This window comes from Theropithecus gelada, chromosome X, assembly GCF_003255815.1.
Source record: "Theropithecus gelada isolate Dixy chromosome X, Tgel_1.0, whole genome shotgun sequence".
NCBI lineage: Eukaryota > Metazoa > Chordata > Mammalia > Primates > Cercopithecidae > Theropithecus > Theropithecus gelada.
The window spans coordinates 5,833,636-5,847,558 of record NC_037689.1 but is presented as its reverse complement, the minus strand read 5'-3'; the positions used below and the strand labels follow the sequence as shown (position 1 = coordinate 5,847,558).

Below are 13,923 nucleotides of genomic sequence, written 5' to 3'. Positions count from 1 at the left end.
AAGAATTATCATGTTTTTAAGTCTGGCATGATTGAAGCACAAAATGCTACTTATATTCTGTGTCTTCATTTTATTCCTGTCTAGTATGGGTCCCAATCACCTCAGATCTGGGCTGCCACCATGAACTAACATGGTTCTCTCTCTACATCTAAGTTGTTTCCTCTTTGTTAAATGCTATTATATCACTACTTGCCAAAGAAGTCTCAAAAACAAACAGTGTAAATCACCGAAGGTGCCATTCACAAAGGTACATACTATAGAATGCAATTTCTAAACCTGTAAATAAATTAATTAATTAATTTAAAAAACATCACCTGACTATCCCATGAGAAATAAGCTTTCTCAAACTACACTTGACCTACTGGCAGCGTTTCTCAATCCAGGTATCATGTATGAAACACAGAATATGGTGAGTAATTTTTTTATCATAACTAGCACCACCTTAGACACACAAGAGAGAAGTCATTTTGCTACATTAATAATGGATACCTTAGGGCATTAAGGCTTACTTCTCTAGTGAAAACTAAGTGAGAAAGTCTGCTTGGACACAGATATGTATACCCCCCACTCCCAGCTGTTTAAAAACAGAATGTTCTACTAGGAATGATGTCAGTGAAAATGGCAGAATAGGGAACTCCATAAGCCCACACCTTCACAAAAACAGTGAATAAACTGACTGTCGGAATTCAAGTCTATCAGAACTCTAAAAAATAATCAGAAGTTTAAAACAACTAGGCAAGTTTAAGGTAATGAGACAAGAATTTGTAAAGTACAAGGTTCGACATTCATTAAGATGTTAACAGGCTCATGCCTGAGGCGGGAGGATCAACTGAGGTCAGGAGTTTGACACCAGCCTGCCCAACATGGTGAAACCCCGTCTCTACTAAAAATACAAAATTAGCCAGGCGTGTGGTCTACGCCTGTAGTCCCAGCTGCTAGGGAGGATGAGGTGGGAGGATGGCTTGAACCCGGGAAGCAGAGGTCGCAGTGAGCCAAGACTGCACCACTGCCAACTCCAGCCTGGGCAACAGAGTGAGACCCAAAAAAAGGTAACAAACACCTGGTGCTAAATATGGCCAAATATTCATGTATTAAAGATATTCACTGTAGCATAATTTACCACAGAAAAAAAACTGGAAATTACCTAAGTAAGAAGAAAAATGTGAAGTAAATCGAGATAACCATAGATGGCACAATTGACAGTACTTAAAATATTCACATACAGAAGGTATAAAATCATACTGTAATGGAATCAATTTCTTCTTTCATGGCATTAGTCTCATTCCTGAAAATACCTTGCCACGTCAAGCAGCATACAACCATGCAGTTATACTTTCTTTTAATGCTTGTATAACTTCATGTTTTTAACATTTTAGCTTTTTATTACATCTTAATTTTACTGTGATGAGGTAGAATCTAGCTTAACTGCCTCCCAAAAAGTGAGCCAGTTTTTACAACACCATCTTATTTGAATAATCCATTCTTTTTCTGCTAATCTGAAATGCCATCTTAACCATAAATTCGATTCCTACACATTGGATCTGCTTCTGGAACCTATTGATTGGTCAATTCCACCCTTAATTACCACACTATTTAAATTACTACAGCTTTATAAAATGGTTTAATACCTAATAAGTACTTCATTACATTTTCGATATTTTCTTGGCTCTTCCCAGGACAGCTGGTGAAGACGAAGACACATGCAATTTGCTGAAAACCATAAAGTAAGGATGAGGGTAGAAAGGCTTGATGCTACACAGAACAGACAGGTAAGTCAAACCGAAAGTCTGAATCTGCAAGGCAGAATAAGCTTGAAAGGCTGTGTATCTACACAATTATATTCCTTTTGTTTCTTTTGTTATTCCAACTAATTGTTTCAGACTACCTTTATTAGTGTCACCACAAAATCTTTCTTGCCAACTTTTGTAACCTGATAAAAAACAAGCACCTTTAATTAGAAAGTTTTGGTAAGCTGAGATCCTTAAAACACCCTGCCAACTCAAACGTGACTCATGAAAGTCTGTGGTGTTGTTACTGTATCAGTAACTAAGTGCATATATAAGATTGCTTAATATATATAAGATTGCTTATTGCATCTTTCATAACAAATATGAGCATGCATCAATAGGGAAGTTGAGTAAAATATGGTACATCCAAAGCATGGACTACTATGCAGCCATCAAAAGAACCCTATAGCTATACAGGTGACTTTAAAGTGATTTTTTAACAAGGTCCGAAATAAGAAAACAAGGATGCAAGGTATCCTGCATTTGTAACTGAAGGACAAAAACACCCTCAACGGGTCAATATAATACGAAGATAATATATAGAGAATACGCTTGAGGTTACGGGGAGGTAAACCAAGAGGTAAAGGGCTGTTCTGAAAATAATCATGTGACAATATGCATGCACTTATAAAATAATGTGTGTGTAACATTTTAAAAGAAAGCAAATACAAAAGAATGGCATGTAGTTTCTCTGGTTGACATCCATCTATAAATGACAGCTCTTGTTTATTAAGTACTTCCAAGAGACATGAACCAAGACTTCTATGAGCATTGTTAAAGAAGCCCACAAGGCCAGGCACAGTGGCTCACGCCTGTAATCCCAGCACTTTGGGAGGCCAAGGCGAGAGGATCACCTGAGCTCAGGTGTTGGAGACCGGCGTGAGCAACATGGCGAAACCCCATCTCTACAAAAAATATAAAAAATTAGCCGGGCATGGTGGTGCGTGCCTGTAGTCTCAGCTACTCAGGAGGCTGATGTCGGAGGACCAATTAAGCCCAGGAGGCTGAGGATGCAGCGAGCTGATATTGTGCCACTGCACTCCAGTCTGGGTAATGGAGTGAGACTCTGTCTCAAAAAAATAAATACATAAGTAAGAGAAGTCCACATGAACAAGTCAAGTTTTTAGAGAAATTTTACATTTTAGAGAAACACGAAATTTTTAAATGTTAATGAGGGGTATTAGTATTGGAGGTACCATTACTAAATACCTAATTATCTCTAAACCTCAAACACCTGTAAAAATCTTTTATTGCAAAGCACCAAACATACAAATCTATTACCAAAGGCTGCAATGTACGGCACCTGTCAAGATTACAAATTGTCCAGGACTAGAAATTAACCTTCAATCTACAATCTCTTTAGATCAATTCAGAGCGAAAAGTAGCAAGCCTGTCAAAGGTAAAAAGTGTCAAAAATGCAAAGGGACAAAAAAGCAATCATTTAAGCAGTCCTTTCTGTGGCAAAATCATCCAAAGGAAGAAAACAACTGGATCTCAATTACCTAAAAAAAACAACACAAAGAAACAAACCCCTCATACTTTACATATGTGAGCCATTTATACCAAAAACAGTTTGCATTTTAACTTCTACTTAAATTGTCAGAACATTTAATTAAAGTATGAAATATTAGTGTGTTTCTATCAGCCTAAAAGTAGAGTGATAAGATGTGAATTCTGTCAGATGCTATTGTGGCCCTATACAAATAACCAAATTAACATGATCAAAGCTGTATTTTTAATGACTTCTAGGTCTGTTAACTTTCTTAGCAAACTTTTCTTTACCAAAGATCTTAAAAGTCACCTGTATTTACCTCTAAATATGTTTCTAGGATTTATGTCAAGTGTGAAGTAAAGTTCTAAACCCATTTTTCCCTCAAACAGCCTACTGTCCCACTGTTCTGATATAAGCAACATTCTGCAGATGTATTGTCTACTCCTGTGCCAATTACAAAACTGGCTTAATGATAAAAAGCCTTATGATAAAAACTTGGCTTTATAATAAAATCACTATAGCTTTATGATATTATCTGATACAGCAACTCACCCTGATTATCAGTGTTTTCTCAGACATTTATTTCTGTGTCTCAGTTGATGCTATTAACAGACTTCCACTCAATCAATTTGACTGACTGATTTAAATGAGAAACGGAATTATTTCACAAAAACTAAGTTGAATATTTTGCAAAATATTCATCTAAAAGACAATATGCTAAAATAAAAAGTGTCAAATTATGAAAAGATTCAAGAGTAAACTCTAAAAAATTTAGAATCCTGTATGCAGGTTCCTTTTCTTCACATCAGTGCAACTCCATAATCACAGATTACAGTTGTAGTTTATGTCAGAAAACAGACTGCTTCTTACTAAGTCTTTGGCCCCACATAAGATGGGAAAGGGAATTATTTTCGTTTTTAAAAAATCCTATGTATAAATCACTTTTTAAACATTTCCTGCTTTAACAAGATTTTTAAAATAATTAAACTACCAATCATTGGTCCTAATTTCATTAAAGGGCTTCTACCATATTAAGTCTTCCCACTTAAAAAATGTTACTGGTCTCTATTTAGACCATCCTTTAAATCTGTAAGTAAAGGTTTAGTGTTGGTCTAACAGATCTTAAATACTGCTGTTAAGATTTATTTTCCCTTATCCATAGGGATACATTCCAAGACCCCTAGGCGATGCCCGAAACTACAGGTAGTGGCAAACCCTATATAATACACCCCCACACACATTTTTTTCCTATATATACATACTGATGATAAAGTTTAATATATACTATAATACAGGTCATGTGAATGTGGCTTCTCTCTCAATATCTTATTGTACTGTACTGCAAGTAACTGAAACCATGGAAATCGAAACCTCGGATAAGGGGAGACTACTGTATTTGTTCATCTATCTGTCGCATCATTGCCCATTCAGATTCCCTTCTATCAAAGGTATAACTTTTGATGTCTGTTAATTTTTCTTTCTTGAAACTATATGTTGCATTGTGTACATCTTTTTAAGTTTCAGAAATGGTACTGAGCAATGAAAATTGTTGCTTTTACTTTTTTATGCACGAACCACTATGTTTAGAAGCCATCGATGTTGCTGTATTATTTGGGCCACAGTTTCTAACTGCTACGTACTCCATAGTGTGCATGTGCCACATTTTACTTATTCGAATACCTACTAATGATGGATACCAAGGTTGCTTCCAACTCCTCACTACCACAAACGATGATGCAATATTCGGACAGAGATCACGTTTATGGAAATGATGTGATCTCATCTTTGAAATATACACCCAGGAGAACCAGTCTACACTCCTATCAACAATGCATGAGGGTTCCCATAGCTTCACATACCTGCCAGCACTTACCATTATATAATTTTCTAAGAAATTTCTGCAAATCTAATGCTTACAAAGCTGTATCTTGTTTTATTTTTATTTCTCTAATTACTGAGTCTGGGCATCTACTCACATGAATTTCCTGTTCTATAAACTGTCTATCCATATCCTTTGCTCATCCTCGTTGATCTGGAAGAGTTCCTTGAATATTCTACATTAGCAGTCCCTTTCCAGTTTTAAAACATTGTTAAGCATTTTCATCTACCATGAGTCTGTTAACTTCTGTTGTACGAAGTGCTGCCTAATTTTGCCTGCAGACCAGCTGCTTGCCATTACACCAATTGTTTCCAAGTGTTATTGGTCCAGGACAAAATGAGGTTGTACCAGAATGTTATTTAACTACATTGGTAACTATACTAGTTAGTACAACTGACATTTTTCTTGATGAAGGAAGCAGTGTGTTGATTTATATTCCAGTGTAAGGGCCTAAGGAGTAGCCTAGAGTTATGTGTTTTCTGTCGGGAAGTATATTTTTAAATATAATATTCAAAATTTTACTTTTAGGTTTATGCCATGGGGATTTTAAGAATTCTTTACCCACCACTGTTATTACTACACAACCTCCTACATTAACTTCTCTTAAATTTACAGTTTTAGCCAGTATGACTTATTTTACAGACAGAATATTTGCTCATACTGTGAATGGGGTCTTTTCACCAATCATTTTCCTTTTTTTTGAGATGGAGTCTCGCTCTTGTCACACAGCCTGGAATGCAGTGGCATGATCTAGGCTCATGCAACTTCCGCCTCCCGGGTTCAAGCGATTCTCCTGCCTCACCCTCCTGAGTAGCTGGGATTACAAGTGCCCAACACCACGCCCAGCTAATTTTTCTATTTTTTTAGTAGAGATGGGGTTTCACCATGTTGGCCGGGCTGGTCTCAAACTCCTGACCCCAGGTGATTCGCTCTCCTGCCTCGGCCTCACAAAGTGCTTGGATTACAGGCGTGAGCCACCACACCCGGCCTCACCAATCATTTTCTAATTGGTTACTATTAATACATGGAGGAGCTATCTGTTTCTGTATATTGATCTCTTACTTCGCTATCTCACTGTGTTTTTACTAGTTGCAATAATATTATCTCCCCAAGAAACAAAGAGACTCATCACCTACATGCAAATAGTAACAAATATTCTCTTTTCTTTTTTAGAGACAGAGTCTCGGTCTCACTCTGTCGCCCAGGCTAGAATGCAGTAGCACGATCTTGGCTCATTGCAGGTTTCACCTCCCAGGCTCAAGTGATCCTCTTACCTCAGCCTCCCAAGTAACTGGTACCACAGGTGTGTGCCACCACACCTGGCGGATTTTTGTACTTTTTGCAGAGATGGGATTTTGCCATGTTGCCCAGGCTGGTCTCAAACTCCTGGGCTCAAGCGATTTGCCTGCCTCAGCCTCCCCAAGTGCCAGTAATAACAGGCATGAAGCCATCATGCCCAGCCCAAATTTTCTCTTTTAATATGTATTCTTCGCTTCTTTCTTTTCTGTTGGTTAGCATCTGTACTACAAATGTAAATGACAGAAGTTAATGTCTGACATTTTTGTGTGACTTATGAATTCAATGGAAATGCCTTAGCTCCCCCATTATGACTTCCGGTAGGTAACTCTAGTTTCTTAAAGTTTATATGAAGCTTTTGTTAATGTGATAAATTTTATCAAGTGCTTTGGAAGCATCTATTGCGTAATAGTTCCTTTTTCCTTTTAACTGTGACTTGGGAATCCAATGTTAAACCTCCTTGTGGTTTTTAATAGGAGGAAATGTTTACAGTATCTTAAGAAAACAAGTTGCATGCTTATATACACGTATTTCCAAATGCAAGAAAAAAATGCTCCGACTTTAAGGGAGGTCTCATAGGGATGAATTATAGGTGATTGACATTTTGTCTATATTTTCCTAGAATTTTCAAAATACATGTTATAATTATACAAAACTAATTTATAAGTAATCATGGCATGTAAATTAGCCTGAAAACTTGAATTACTTTGAGGTAACCATTAAATACGCTTTTAAAAAGCTAGCCGTAACACTTTTCTTCTAAGAAAGCTTTCCAATAGTGGGTTACCTCTCAAACCTAAGTATATATTAAGAAATTGTCTCCGGGAACACAGGACAATAGTTTGGTAGAGCTGAACTTTTATATGAGAGCTTTTGGCTTCAATTACAATCACTACTACTTACTGATCACAGCACTGAGTACCCCACAATTCATTTTATTCTAAATCAACCCTGAAGTAGATATGTTAAATTCCCAGAAGAGGAAACCAGTATGAGAGCTAGTACGCAGGGCCAGGACTCAAATCTAGATCATATTATTGCATTATACTTCTTTCTCACACAGAATTGAATATAATTTTGAACTTTCCTTTCAGAAGAGAAATTGCCACTTCTGAACAGAGAGATTTTGTCTGGTGAGCAGAGATTAAAGAATTCCTTCAAAATTACTTAATAACTGAGAATACTTAGGTTTTAAAAGAGGGCACCAATAGTTCTACCTCAATTAGGCCAGTGAAGTTAACTTAGGGATTCTAATACATTTTAACACTCTGAGAAACACCTGTTGAAAGGAACCATATGCTCCAATTTTTGCACCCCTCCACTCTTCACCCAAGACTCACCTCTGCCAAATGCTGTAGCCGAGTTAGCAGCGGGGTCCTCTTGTCAGATCCCAGACGAGTGATGTAGTTTGATCTTTTGCTAAATACATATAGGAGATTAAGGACTGCCAGCACCACTTGCATATCAGAGGAAGCCAATAAAGTTGTCAAATGCTAAAGGGACAAAAAAGGGCAAAGCTCAAGGTATCAGGAACAACTGGCCTTGAAAACAAAACAAAATGTACCTGTCAACATTTACAAAGCTATCAAAAAGTTTAGTAACGTAATACAAAAAATATATAAGTATTTGTACTCGGGAGGCTGGGGCAGGAGAATGGCGTGAACCGGGAGGCAGAGCTTGCAGTGAGCCGAGATCGCGCCACAGCACTCCAGCCTGGGTGACAGACTGAGACATCGTCTCAAAAAAAAAAAAAAGTGTGTGTGTGTGTGTATACATGTATGTATTTGATAATCTACAACATGCAACCTTATCCCCCAAGGAGCTTAAAATCTGGCAGTTAGTTATAAAGTGCAATAAAAGTATAAAAAAATGTAAACAGTAGTTCAAAACTGCACAGGTTTTCCCACAGGAAGGAAAAGAGACAAAAGAGGCAAATGTGATATAATACACATGTGGGACTCAAGAAGAACATTAAGTCTCTAACTGGACTAAAAGTATTGTGAAAGATATTTTATGTTCTCTTCTGTATCCTTTATGACAAACATAAAGTTGAAATTAATTAAAACAGGGTCCTTCACATAGAAGCTAAAGATATCCACAACAGTTCGTGGCAATTATGTAACATATAACTGTTACAGTACAGTATATGCTCATAAGGAATCTGAGTGACTACTTTGGTTTTTTTGTTGTTGTTGTTTGGAGACAGGGTCTCTGTGCCCAGGATGGAGTGCAAAGGCATGATCATAGCTCCTTGCAGCCTTGACCTCCTGGGTTCAAGCGATCCTCTCACCTAAGTCTCCCGAGTAGCTGGGACTACAGGCATGCACCACCACGTCCAGCTAGCTCTTATATTTTTTGTAGCGATGGAGTCTCACTATGTTGCCCAGGCTGGTCTTGAAACCCTGGGCTCAAGTGATCCTCCTGCCTCAGCCTCCCAAAGTGTTAGGATTACAGACATGAGCCACTGCACCTGGCCTTACTTTGGCTTTTAAATACAATTAAAATTCACCAATACATTGAAGCACTTGGTCAGAATTAAAATCAGTATGTAATATAGCTAGAAATGAACCAAGGCATTTCCAGTTGCCAATTATACCAAAGGTCATGGACTTCCATGGGCAGCATATCTATTTCATCTTCAACAGACTGCCTATTTACCTCCCACTTAAAGCTCTGTATATTAGGCCTTTAGTTCAGTTATCCCACTTCTTTTCCTAAGCCATTTTAAGTTGTTTATTCTGATTCTGTTTCTCTACTGAAGATGCAGGAAAACACACCTAAAATTAACAGGGCACCTAACTAATGATGACAGAAAGTCTAAAGTTGGGCTTCTATAAAAAGAAAATAATTTCTTATTACAGTGATTTTTAACTAACTGAAAAGCTCACTGACTGCTGCACCCACCTTACTCTTCAAGGACACAAAGGATGCTATGAATATATATCTTGGGATGGGTGTGGCAGAATACAGAGAGACTTTAAAGCAGCACACTAAAACTTAGAGAAGTACATTAATGTGATGAGAAAATCAAACTATTTCTAGCAATTTAAAAGTAATGTGGGGCTGCTCTAACAACCTAGGGCAAAAATAAATTCATGTAAATTTCCTTAAATACTTTAATATATATGTAACATTTCTCACTCATTTCTTGAATCTTGAAAAGGCAAAACAAAGGTGATAGTACAGAATCTTCCCATCAACCCTATGAAGGATATCTATATCCAAGAAACATTCTACTATTATCTTTGACAATGAAAAACCCAGAGCTCCATCATGAAAAGGAAAGAAGCAATAGAGAGAAATGGCAATTTCCTTATTTCTGGATGTACACAATTCTAGTTTAAGAACAGAGTACACAGGCTTTAACCTCCCCTACCTCTATGGAACTGTACAGATGCCGGGAAAAGCTGTACTCAATGAGCAAGGCTGTGAAGTTCAACACAGCCAAGAGAAGCATTTTCAGTTGCTCTCTTTCTGGCCTATCACATACGAGCATCCATGACATATTCTCCACTGTCTGTCCAGCATCTGCCAGTATTCCATCGAAGCGGTCCAACAGGTCCACCCAGTGATATAACTCGCACTGGAGAGGGGAGGAAAAAGAAGATGTAAGAATAAGGTAGAAGTGCCGCATGGGTGCTTTCTAACTGAGCTTTGTTACAAGAGACTGCTGAGCATGACACCTAGACAAGTTCACGTCCCACTCTTGCCCATATGAGAAAGATCATACTCTGAGCTAAAAGGGCTGGAGTTCATTTCATATCCATCTAGACATATGTGCTAACACCACTAGACACCATAAAACCGCTAGAGCTAGGTCTTTAGATGGAGAACTCTGGTTATATTCTAAGATCTACGAAGACAAGAGAACCATCCTTGCCAGAATCCATTTTATCAGAAAAATTCATTTTTTAGAGTTATCTAATAAAAGTTCTTCTGAACTAAAAATCCAGAAATTATCTCAAACTTATATTGTCAAACTACAGGAATTCTGTGATTGAGATTCTTAAGCATCACCTGTGAAATCAATTCCTCATCCTCAGCCAGCAAAATTTTCCTTGCCACTGGTTGAAAGCTATGTTAGGCATGTGGCACTCGCTAGATGCTTATTAAGTAACTGCTGAATGAGGCTATCCCACTATGGTTTCTTATTCCATATCAGAGCATACAAAATGATGTATTAGTATACTGAGTCCTGTCTTTTGGGAGCATGGCTTCACATACCTTTCCAATGTTCCATGTTTTGATCTGCTGCAGTTCCAAGAGAAGTTGCTCATCATTACAAACTTTGAGTTTGTCTATTAAGGCTCTGCAGTCTGCAGGCTGAGAAAAAAAAGTATTCACAAAGATGTTTTGGAATGAGGGAGTTGCAAACAAGGAGAATCGGAAAAGGAACCCTTAAGCTCACACAGTAATTTTCCTTTTGCTAGGATTTACTACTTAAGAAAACAAGATGTGCCAGATAATCTCTTGGGATTAAAATGGAAACCTCATGAGAAAACGTTTTTATTCCCCAACAATCCACCTGGCCTTCAAAAAAAAACAAAAAACAAAAAAAAACACCTTGGATAAAGGTAGATGCAGACAAACTATTTGGAAAAGTGCAGACAAACTATTTGGAAAGATACAGACAACAAAGACAGTAATAATAAAAAGTTAAACATCTAAAAAAAAAAAAAATTAAGGAATCTATACCATGGTCTGAAAGTTAACCAGAATGCCTGGTAGGTTATATTGAATCAGAGACTGCAAAGTCCTAGTGAATTCACAATTAAAGGTGAAGATTAGCATTAGCTATATTTTTCTGTAACATAAAACCCTTCACTTGTAAGGTGGTAAAGAGCTTCTGAACTTCGTAAAACTAGGACTCCATTCTTTCTTGGGGTTCCCATTTCCATACATTTCTGCTCTCTTCTACTGATGAATGGGCCTATTTGTCAGGTAACAAGGAGTGGATTGAGTATTTACAGTCAAGTTTCTGAAACTGGAAGGAGGGAAAGGGATAGGGGCTGGGAGAGAGAAGCCTTCCGTTAATGAATGGCAGCTGGGAGAAGTGATTATTACACCTGTTCTTTAACTCCATAAGGGCAGTACAGCATCCTGGGAATGGACCAGAGGTCTGGTACCAAACAAGTCTGGATTCATTTTTTAGCTTCATGTTTACTAAGCTGTTTGATCATGGGCAAGTCTAACCTCTAAGCCACAGCTCTCTTATCAGAAAAACAGACGTAATAGCTACCTCACAAATATGAAACTCAAATGTCTGCCACATACATAAAATACTTATCTCCCATAACAGGAGCTTAAATATTCAGAGACGGCATACTATTAAAAAGAGTATGAGTCTTGGAATCAGGTAGTTGGTAAGCTACCTCTTTGAATCTCAGCATCCTCTTCTGCAAAATAAACTAACACGTACCTATATATCCAGCAATGCTGTCGTGAGATTCAAACTGGGAGAAATGTATTTTTGGCATCCGAAAAAACATGGAACCTGACAGGCGTTTATTTAAGCTAAGTCCAAAGCTTTTCTCCCTCTAAGCATTATTAAGATCTACCTCAAATGTTCATGGTAATTAAATGTATGTAAAATCCTTGGCACAAAATCCTTCCACAAACCAGGCCTGCACTTTTTCCTCCTCTCCTCTAAGATGTGTAAGTTGAGGGAGAGGCAGTGAAGCAGCAGAAATAGATAACATGGAAATTTGAACCACCTGCTTATGCAGTTCACTTGTGCCTGCTGGACCTACTTGGGTCCAGCATCAAACATGTTACTTCTATTTCTAATGGAATGCAGCTATACGAGTCCAACTTTATGATGTGTAGGTGAGATAACACCCAGGTCATGAGGAACATTTGGATCCTATAATAACTCGGTATGTCTCATAACCAGGCATTCAGTCTTTATCAAGGCCCAGTAGCAAGTCTGAAGCTGCTTTTGTGAATGTAGAATAGCTGGTGGCAGAGGACAGCACAGCCAAAAGTCTAGGGGTCTTACTTGTAATTCTACTGGGGCTTGCCAAAAGCACCACATACCACATGGCATCTTTAGCTGATACCTAAGTCAGTCACCTGGGTCTACTAGGTCATAATGTCCAAGTGATAGGGCAACTTGTATCATAGCCTGGACCTTTTGCAGAGTCTTTTCTAGATCCAAACCTTACTAACACTTTAGTGGTACCCCACTAAATGTGTTAGAGGTTATGCAGTAAATAGGTCAAAATAGCATGCCCAAATGTGACCAACCAATATGTTGGCTCCAAAATCCAAACACATCACACATTGTTCCTCTTTCTTCACAATGTGTGGTACAAGGTGCAGCAACTTCCCTCTCACTTTAGAAGGGATATCCCAATATTTCCCAAACCATGTGGCCACTAGAAACTTTCCTAATGTGAAAGGTCCTCAAGCTTCCACAAGGTTTGTTTCTGACTCTCTGGCACAAATATGTCTGAGGCATCTAAGGTGTGCTTGTGTTTTCTGTTCACAAGATCCAGTTAGCATAATGGCATCGATTTAATGTACCAGTATGACGGTCTCTGTTTTATCAGACTATCAAGATTCCTTGCATTTTGCAGGAGAAAGCAGCAAGCACAACGTTAAGATACAAGAAAGCATTTGCCAGTTCGACAGCTGAATACCAATTGCCAGGGTTTACAGTGATTTATTTCAATAGATACCAAATCTGGGGAAAAAATTCTTTGCACAGCTGCTAATAAAGTGATCAATAAAAGCCTTTCGTAAAAACAGTACCTAGCATTGACCACAGTATGGGAAATGGGGGCAATTTTGTATGCTGCTCAAGGAAAATAGACAACTCAAGTCTTAAAAAGTCCATAACCAGTGACACAAAAATTCTACTTCTAGGAGTTTATGCTAAGTAACTTGCTAGTAACTAGGAAATAAGAGCCAGAAATCAGCATATGACTCCAAGAGCAACCCCTTACAATCCACTAGGTTAAAAACTTTCTTTTAATTTGCATTTCTCCAATTACCCACAGAGTTGAATCTTGCTGAACATTTACTGGGTTTGTTCTTTTCTTAAATGCCCTATGCCCATTTTGTCATTGGGATATTCATTTCTCCTGATTTAGATACTGAAAACATTAACTACACTGGGTTACAAATATCTTCCCCAGCTTGTCATGTGTCTTCCTCCTCCCCTGCCCCACCCGAGCTTATTAAGGTGTAAATGGTATACAAAAAACTGCACGTAATTCACGTATACAACTGGGTGAGTTTGGATGTATGTATACACTCATGTTGCCATCACAATCCAGGTAATAAACACATCCATCACCTCCAAGTTTCCTTGTGTCCCTATGTGTGCGCATGATTGTGCGTGTGGTAAGAATACTTATATGAGATCTACCCTCATAACAAATTTTTGATTAGTCCCTCTGTATTCACTGGGGATTGGTTCTAGGACCCCCATGAATACCAAAATCTATGATGCTCATCCTTTGTAT

General features: G+C 38.0%; 1 protein-coding gene across 1 annotated transcript in view; it reads right to left on the bottom strand.

Annotated features, from left to right (window-relative positions):
- HUWE1 (HECT, UBA and WWE domain containing 1, E3 ubiquitin protein ligase) overlaps positions 1-13,923 on the bottom strand; it is a 151,394-nt gene that overhangs the window by 103,102 nt on the left and 34,369 nt on the right. The window contains 3 exon segments of the mRNA XM_025371610.1: positions 7,795-7,947; positions 9,831-10,037; positions 10,679-10,777. Coding sequence (XP_025227395.1) covers positions 7,795-7,947; positions 9,831-10,037; positions 10,679-10,777 — 459 coding nt within the window.